At 61.2% G+C, this 9,152-nt stretch overlaps 1 protein-coding gene across 1 annotated transcript; it reads left to right on the forward strand.

The window, feature by feature from the left end:
* Positions 1-2,177: 2,177 nt before the first annotated feature.
* On the forward strand, positions 2,178-7,529 carry MAPK15 (mitogen-activated protein kinase 15). Its single transcript, XM_088844624.1, is given in 14 exon segments — positions 2,178-2,289; positions 3,226-3,324; positions 3,580-3,609; positions 3,714-3,804; positions 4,271-4,401; positions 4,513-4,676; positions 4,869-5,008; positions 5,740-5,797; positions 6,150-6,287; positions 6,389-6,494; positions 6,599-6,757; positions 6,759-6,968; positions 7,054-7,182; positions 7,279-7,529. Coding segments are annotated over 14 exon segments (1,701 nt in total). The 5' UTR covers positions 2,178-2,220; the 3' UTR covers positions 7,456-7,529.
* The last annotated feature ends 1,623 nt before the right edge of the window (positions 7,530-9,152 follow it).

Raw genomic sequence — 9,152 nt, forward strand, 5'->3', positions numbered from 1 at the left:
GCAACTGAGCATGCACGCACACACTTATACCCAGAACTGGAACTGCTGGATCATATGGGAATTCTATCTTTAACTTATTGAGGAATTGCCAAACAGTTTTCCACAATAGCTGCACTGTTTTACATCCCACCAGCACCTTATGAGAGTTCTGATTTTTCTCCATCCTTGCCAAGACTTCTTTTGTTTCATTTTGCAGTCATCCTAGTGGGCAAGTGTGACCCCACGTGTCATGACTGCGTTTCCCTGATAGTTAATGATGTTGAGCGTCTTTCCCTGTGGTGCTGGCCATTGGTACATTTTCTTTGAAATGGGTCTATTCAAGTCTTTGTCCATGGTTTTCTGGTTTGGTTTGTTTACATTTTATTTATCTGTCTTTGACTGTGCTGGGTCTTCATTGCTGCATGAGGGCTTTCTCTAGTTGCAGAGGGCGGAAGCTGCTCTCTAGCTGCAGTGTACTGGCTTCTCGCTGAGGTTACTTCTTTTGCTGTGGAGCACTTCAGTAGTTGGCAGTTCCTGGGCTCCCTGAGCTCAGGCTCACTGGTTGTAGCACTCAGACTTGGTTGCTCCAAGGCATGTGGGATCTTCCCAGACCAGGGATCAAACCCATGTCTATCACATTTGCAAGCAGATTCTTTACCACTGAGCCATCAGGGAAGGCCCTGTCCATAATTTTAATTGGGTAAGTCTAATAACTATTTATTGGGTGCTGGATATTGTGAATTTTATGCTACTGAGTATCGTTTTGTTCCTGTTTCCCTTTAAAGAGTGTTAAACTAAACAGCCTGTGTCATCTTGTTCCCTTTGAGGCTTGCTTTCCACACTCATGATGGGTGTGGAATAGCCTTTAGTTGAGAGCTAGCTCAGTCGCTTCACTGAGGCCATGACCCGCCTGAGATTTCTCCTGAATGTCCTGATGTCCTCCCTGGCTGCTCAGCATTAAGGATGTCCTCTGTCTATATGAAATCTGGACTGTTCAGCTTACCCCCCCACCCCCACCCCTCTTGTTCTGTGCTTGGACTCTTGGAATTCCTCCATCTTTGCCCTGATGTGGCACTCAGCAAGAGAACTAAGAGGCCTCATCTGGTCTGCTCTGCTGAGCGCACAGTCCTGCAGCGCTGGCTGTCCAGCTGTTTGCAGGCACTTGGTTCACATCCTTGTTGCCCAGTTTCCTAGCTCTTCGTCGATGAAGGGCATGGACAGTCCAGTCACTTCCTCACGCCAGAATAAAAGTCTCTCATCTCTTTTTCGTTTCTTTTCCTCATGTTTATCCCCTCCCCCCTCCAACTTTATATTGAGATACAACTGAAGTATAATAAACTGCGCATATTTGAAGTGTACAGTTTCAACTGTTTTGACACATGTGTTAAACGTCTGAAATCATCACCAGGCTTGAGCATTTCTATCACCTCCTAAAGTGTTCTTGTACCACTTGCAATGCATCTCTCCCTCCACTCTACCACAAGGCTACCAGTGACCTGTAGCTGGCATTCTCTAGAATTGCATACAGATGGCACCATGAAAGCAGATCTGGCTTGTCTAATCAGCGTAATGATTTTGAGCGTCATCCATGTTGTGTGCATCAACAGTTGTTCTTTTCTGTTTTTCTGATAATATTGCACTGTGTGGTCATCCCACGTTTTGTTTATGTATTCCTGTTTCAAATGCTGGAAGCAACATTCGAGTTGTTTACAGTTTGGGGTTGTTACAAATAAAGTTGTTTACAGTTTGGGGTTGTACGTGGGTGTGTAACTCACGCATGTTTTCATTTCTCTTGGGTGACTACCACCGGAAGATGCCCCAGTCACACTAAATCTAAGTTACACATTTTAAGAAACGACCAAATATTTTCCCAAAGTGGCTGTAGCGTTTTACACGTTGGGGATGCCACGGCCCCTGCCCCCAAATACCTCCGGAGAGGAGGGGTGCGAGTGACACGTTATCCTTCGGTACCGCCTTAGCAAGCCCGGAAGAAGGCAGGGAGGGAGGCCCGGGGTGGGCAGAAGGCTCCTTGGGCGCAGGTGCGGCGCGGGGGCGGAGAGGGCACCTTCTCGGCCCGGCCGGGCGGGCCCCGGGGCGGGGCTGCGGGGAGGGGCTCCTCAGCGGCCCCGGTTGGGGCGGGGTTTGGGCGGCCGTCGGCCCTCCGTCGGTTCCCAAGGCAACCGGGTTCAACAGTTGGAGCCCAGCGGTTGTTTGGAGGATTCCTGGTTCCCGCTTGCCGACATGTGCGCCGCCGAGGTGGACCCTCACGTCGCCCAGCGATACCTGCTCAAACGGCGGCTCGGGAAGGGGGTGAGCTCGAGAGGAGCCTGGGCGTCCGCGGGACCTGCGGGACGTGGGTAGGGCCAGTCAGAGGACTGTGGCCGTCCACGCTGCAGGGACTCCTGCGCTGGGTCCTGCCTCCTCCATGAGCTGCAGGTGTACCCCGTTTCCGACAACAGGGCGCCCTACTCGCAGGGAGCTTGTCCCTTGGCTCTGGGAGGCAGCTGAGAGCTGGGGCCCCAAGGTCTCAGGTCTGATCCTGGAACTCCCGGGCCCCCGCTGTCCCCACCACCGCCTCAGGCTCCCGGGTGCCTCTCCCGGTGCCCACAGTGTGACGCAGGCGCTAAGGGGGGGCAGACCCCTGCCCAAGAAGGGCCTGAGCCGGTGAGCGCGGTGGGAATGGAGTGCGAGCCCACGTGCATTTGTGACTGTGGGCGTGGGAGAGCAGGTGGGACTGTGTCACAGGGTCGCAGAGTGTGTGTGCGTGTGAGACGCGGAGCAGAGAGAGTTGCAGATAGTGCAAGCAGTCGTGCAAAAGCCCTGGGGCAAGGACATGCTGGGCTGGTGGGAAGGAGCAGAGCTGATGTAACTGGACAGGACACTAGGGGGATGGTCTGGGAACGTGGGGATTTGGGGAACTGCAAGGACTTCAGCTCCTGTTGTGAGTGACACACGAGAGTGGGATCAGGATGCCTTCAAAGGTGAAAGTCTGTTGGAGAAGGGACCCACCCAAGAACTCCCTCCCATTCCACAGTCAGGACCTGCCACCCCACATTCCCCTGGGGCCTCCCCAGAGGCCCCCTCTCATGCTTCTAACCCCCATTGCTTCCTATAAGCCTCCTCTGGAGGCCTGCAGCTTTGGGGTTTCCCCTCTCTGGAAGCAGAGTGGGAAGGAGGAGGCTTGTGTCTGCAGGAGGCAGTCTGGCAGGGCTCTGTGCCCAGCAGGCTGACCACCGTCCTCCTCAGGCCTATGGCATCGTGTGGAAGGCGGTGGATCGGAGGACTGGCGAGGTCGTGGCCATCAAGAAAATCTTTGATGCCTTCAAGGATAAGACAGATGCCCAGGTAAGTGAGTGGGGAAGCGAGCTGTGTGGGAAAGGACGAGGCAGGGCTGTGGGGTGGCCCCCCGCTGCCTTGTGTCGGAAAGGCACAACTGGAAACCCAATCACAGCAGGTTTCTGCATTTCTCAGAGCACCAGCCCCTGCAAACCCAGGGTCCAGCAGGTGTGCGGGCACTGAGCATCTGTCCCTTCGCATCCTCTCTGGACAGGGGCTTCCTTCTTGTTCCACACCCACACTCGTGTTTCTGTCTCCTTCCAGAGGACGTTCCGGGAAATCATGCTTCTCCAGGTGAGTGGCCAGGCCATCTACCTGCTGCTCCAGGCGCTGTTTCTCCAAAGAAGGGGAAGCTTGGCCCCTGGCCCCCAGGGCACGGACCCCTGCTCTTTCCCCAGGAATTTGGGGACCATCCCAACATCATCCGCCTCCTGGATGTGATCCCGGCAGAGAACGACAGGGACATTTACCTGGTGTTTGAGTCTATGGGTGAGTGAGGCCTCCCTCAGGCCCCAGTCCCCCTTTGTCCAGGCCCAGGACTGCCCCCGCCCGCCCGCCCACCCCCCAGTGTTTCCCGCAGTGTCCAGTGTGCTCAGCATGGGCAGAGTCCCTTGGAGCTGGAGAGTGTCAGCCCCCAAGGCCTGGTGGCGAATACCTTGACCCCCGCCTCTGCGAGGTTTTGCAGCTACATGTCCTTTTTTTCCTGCTTGTTTGATAAAACAAAGGCAGCATGAAATAAAGTATAAAAACAATTCCACAAACTTTGTTTGCTGTGCTGACAAAGAGGGTAGGCAGGCTTGAGAGGCAGGCAGGGGTTCCCAGGCAATGCTCGTGCCCAGCACGTGCCGGCGAGGCCCTGGTCTGTGGGGGCTGAGGAGTCCCCATGGGGGTGCAGAGTGGGCCCGCCTGGCCTACCCTCCCCAGGCCTGCCAGACTGACCTGCAGTCCTCCCCAGACACCGACCTGAATGCCGTCATCTGCAAGGGCACGCTGCTGAAGGACACCCACAAGCGCTACATCTTCTACCAGCTGCTGCAGGCCACCAAGTTCATTCACTCAGGGCGGGTCATCCACCGCGACCAGAAGGTACCGCCCACGCCTGTCTGCTGAGCTCCACCACCCGGCCGGCGCCCCAGCAGTGCACCGGGTCCTCGAGCCCCAGCCCGGTCAGCCCACAGCCTGCTCCTTCACCCCCAGCCATCCAATGTTCTCCTGGATGCCAGCTGTTTGGTAAAGCTCTGTGACTTTGGCCTGGCTCGCCCCCTCAGCGGCCTCCCTGAGGTGCCCGAGGGCCATGCCCTGACGGAGTATGTGGCCACGAGATGGTACCGGGCTCCAGAGGTGTTGCTGTCTTCCAACTGGTAACAGCCAGTGACCTGCCCTCATCTTGCCCCACCTCCCCCTGCAAGGCCAGGGCCCCCGCGCCCGCCTGCCCAGCCAGGGCCCTCGGCCTTCTTGCCCCGCGAGTCCCAGAACCCACTTGAAGTCCCTCCTCCCACCTGCTCCTCAGCCTCTGGGGTCCCCCCTCCAGCTCCACCCTCCCCCCGCACCAGGTACACCCCCGGGGTGGACATGTGGAGTCTGGGCTGCATTCTGGGGGAGATGCTGCGGGGGCGGCCCTTGTTCCCCGGCTCCTCCACCCTCCACCAGCTGGAGCTCATCCTGGCGGCCATCCCCCCACCGTCCAAGGAGGGTGAGCGTGTGGGCAGGCGGCGGCTGGCACACAGCTGTGGGGGGACAGCACCTCATGGACCAGGACTGCATGGGAGGACGGCGGGGAGGGGATGGGGCTGGGAATGCCAGGGAGGCGGGATAAGCAGGGTCCAGAGGCCTTGGCAGTCCTAGTGGGGGCAAGCTGTGCAGGGTGGGCCCAGGGGAGGGCTGCTGGGGGTTTCTGCCAGGGACATGGGGCCCATGAGGGTCAGGCAGTGCCCATCGAGGGTCCACCCGGGGTGGAACAACAGCGCGAGCTCTGTGGAGGGGCGACAGGTGGCTCCACACTGTGTGGCCAGGGGCCGGGCAGGGGTGCTAGCAAAGAGAAGGGTGGCGGTGGCTGGAGGGCAGCTTGAAGTGGCCCTTCCTCCCTGGGGGGTGGCGGTGTGGAGGCCAGCGTCGGGGAGCCCTGTTCTCTCCCCAGTCTGCTCCGGTGGAGAGGGCAAGGCGCTCCCCATGCAGGTGGGGGCACATGTGTGCACAGGAGAGCACGCGGTGTGTGGCGGAGACAGGCGTGTAAGGACAGGCACGTGCGGGTGCGCTAGTGGTTTGCACGACCTGCTGTTCGGGGTTTGAGCCCTGCCAGAGAGCCGAGGCCCTGCAGAGGAGGTTGCTCCACAGGCCAGAAGCAGCGGCTGCCCACCTCCCTGCACTGCTGGCCCAACCACCGTCCTGACTCCTGAGCACACTGCCTTCTGCCCTCACTCCTAGACCTCCTGGCGCTTGGCTCTGGCTGCAATGTCTCAGTTCTGCAGCATCTGGGGTCCCAGTGAGTGCGGGGGCTTCAGGGGGCCCCAGCATGCTCCCTGCAGCCATCAGGGCCAGCAAGTGTCAGCTCCGTAGGCCCTGCCCTCCTGACCACGGTCCTGAACCGCGAAACTATTGGTCAGCCTGAAATGAGTAGACCCCAGGGTGGGCCCCGCTGGCGCTGGGAGGGCGGCAGGAGCCGCCCCAGGCCTCAGAGAGCAGGGGATCTGACCACCTTCCCTGGCACCCGAGGGTGATGCAGGGGGCAGGAAACAGGGGTATGGGTGGAAGTTGAAACCCTAGCAAGGGGCACAGATGTGGACCTGGGGCTGGGGGCCAGACCCTGGAAGCCCTGACCAGCCGGCCTCCCACAGGCCCAGGCAGACACTAGATGCCCTCCTGCCCCCCGACACCCCTCCAGACGCCCTGGACCTCCTCTCGCGACTCCTGGTGTTTGCCCCGCACAAGCGGCTCAGCGCAGCCCAGGCCCTGCAGCACCCCTACGTACAGAGGTAGCGGCTGGGGGTGGCGGTGGGCTGCAAAGCTCGGAGGGGCTCTCCTGAGGCAGCCCGGCCCCGCCCCCCCCAGCACCCGCCTGGCTGGCTCCCCACAGGTTCCACTGCCCTGCCCGTGAGTGGACACTGGCGGGGGACGTGCGGCTCCCGGTGCAGGAAGGAGCCCAGCTCTCAGCCGCCGAGTATCGCCGCCGCCTCCATCAGGTGCTCCGAGTGGCCGCCCCCGTCATTCGGGCCCCTAGGCAGCCTCTGCGCAGCGACCCCGCCCCCACTCCCGCCGCCTTCTGAGCGCCCCTCCGCTCTCGCAGATGATCTTGGAGCGCAAGGGCCACGGCCGCCTCCCGAAGGAGACGGGCCTGGGGGGCGGCCCCCCGACCCCCGAGCCGGAGGCCCGGCTACCCTCGGGCTCGCCCGCGTGGAACCCCGGACGCCGGCCTCGGAGTAACCCCGGCCACGGCCCGGTGCACGGTGCGTGGTCTGGCGGCCGATGTGTGTGGGGCCATCAACCGCCAGCAGCGCCGGACTCCTGACCCCGGGGTTTGGTCTCCCGACCCCACAGACGCCCCCGGCGGAGCCCAGGACCCTCCCAGGCAGAACTCAGCTCCCCTGCACCAGCCTCCGCCCCCAGGAGGCCCTGGGAGAGGGGCGAGGCCCGGCGGGGCGACGTCATCCTCGTGGGTAGGTCGTGGTGGGGGCGCGGCAGGACCGCTCCCGTTGCACCTTTACGAGGGCGCCGGTGATGCTGCCACTCGTCCCTTCCCAGGTGAAGCCCAGCGTGAGGGAGGCGGCGCCCTCCTTGACCTTGCAGGCCGCCGCCCAGGTGGCCGTCCGGGCCCTGATCCGGAGTGACCGGAGCCCGGGCCGCGGTGCGAACGCGCCCGGCGCGCCACGGGTGAGCCCGCGCGCCCGGCGCCCTTCCTTCCCCTCCGCCGGCCGCTCCCCGCGCCGGGCGTTCCCTCCAGGGTCCTCGATCCTCGTCTGTGTGCAGGTTCCTGCTCGACCTCCGGGGGCGGCCCGGCCCGGTCGGAGGATGTTCGGGGCCTCGGCCGCGCAGGGGGCCCAGGGGGCCGCGCGGGCCGCGCTGGGGGGCTACTCCCAAGCCTACGGGACCGTCTGCCTCTCGGCGCTGGGCTGCCTGCCCCTCCTCCCGGGACCTCGCGCCTGAGTCGCCCTGTGGGTCTTCAAGCGGACCTCCCCGGCGCCCAGCCCCGCGCCTCTTCCGGAGTCCCTAGGTTGCCCCTCCTCCGGCAGGTTCTGGGGCCCAAGCCCCCGGTGCTCTCCACCTACCTTTTCCCCAACGCACCCTCCCCTGGCCACATTTGAGTCCCAGAGCTTGTTTGTGCTTCTCTGGGGGGACTCGCCGAGGTTTGCACCCCAACCTCCATCACTTCTTCCAATAAAGTTCTATCTGTCCCCCACCCGCCTGCCCATCTGTCATCCTCAGCCAGGGTCTGCTAGCGAGGCTGCACCAAATCTTTTCCCTTGGAGGACAGAGCCCTTGAGAGGCCTCCAGGGTGCCATAAGCTGTCACCTGGGCTCCTGTCTGCTCAGTGTCCAGTGCTTTCTTTCTAGCTTAAGGCTGCCTGGGGGTTGCCTTGAGGTTACCTCTGTCCATAGCATCCAGAGCCTGCCTGGTGCCTGAGCACCTCAGGTCCAAGCTGGGGGTGCTGAAGGAGCGAGGCGGTCCCCACAGTGGTCCTGTCGGGGAGCATCCTGTTCAGTGCATCTGTTGCTGGGCTGCAAGCCACCGTGTAACCAGACTTGTGGCCCTGAGCCACAGCAGGAAAGGGGAGAACGTGGGACAGTGCCCCTGACTGAAGTCAGTCACGCCCACCAACATGGTGACAGGTGCTTGGTTTGTCTCCAGACCTTGGCTGGGGAAGGGGAGAGCAGCTGTGAACGTCTTGTGGGGCTCAAGGCTTCCTCCTCTGGTATCACCAGGCAAAGCGCCCAGTGTGAGCCCAGATTGGGGGTGTGAGACTGAGGAGTGGGAGGGTCCCAGCCAGCGCTGAGGTATCTCTTGGTTCCATGCTCAGCTCACACTGCACCCACCCTGGGCAGTGGTCAGGACACAGGGAGGCCACTTTCCAGTACCTGGTTGGAGGTGTTCCTGGCCCAAGGTCTTTACAGCCAGGAGCAGGTGGCTTGACCCTACTGTGGAAGACATCAGCTGCTGCAGGGGAGGGCGAGGTATGGATCAAGGAGAGCTGGGCCGGGGGTGACCCAGACCTGGCAGCTACTGGAGAGACTCAGAGGCAGAACAGGGCTGGGGGAAGGCCAGGGAGGGGCCGTGGTTCTGGCTTGGAGGCGAGCCAGTCATGAGATGGGGCTGCCTAAAGGGGCAACTTTTTGCATTTTTAGAGCCTGAGGTATATATAGCTCAAGCAATGAATACGGGGGACCCATAGGGCTGCGGAATGAATGCCACTGCCCAGAAAGGAGCAGGGCACCCAAGAAGTCCAGCACCGAGTGCAGAGGTGGTGCTGCAAGATGGGAGGGTCTGGGAGGCCCAGACAACTTGACAAATGGGTGCTTGGCACCCTGGCCAAGGGCAGCCCCAGGTTGATGGAAACTTTGAGGCGGGGCTAGGAAATGTCTGCTGGGCTTGGCAACCAGGGGTGTGTCAATGGGCTGTGCTCACACAGAGGGCCAATGAAGTGAGGCCTATCACGGGAAGTGGCTGAGAGGTGGAAGGGGTTCGTGGTGGTTGGAAGATGCGGGTAGAGGTGGTGACAGAGATGGGGAGGGGCTTCAGCCCACCCCACGGATGGATGGTGGTTTCCAGAGACCTGAGGCATTAATAGGGCTAAAGGCTGCAAAATATAACTGGGTGGTGTTATGTATATGTATGTGGGAACATGG

This window comes from Moschus berezovskii, chromosome 16 (assembly GCF_049115385.1).
Source record: "Moschus berezovskii isolate FMDL1 chromosome 16, NW_MosBer_1.0, whole genome shotgun sequence".
Taxonomy (NCBI): domain Eukaryota; kingdom Metazoa; phylum Chordata; class Mammalia; order Artiodactyla; family Moschidae; genus Moschus; species Moschus berezovskii.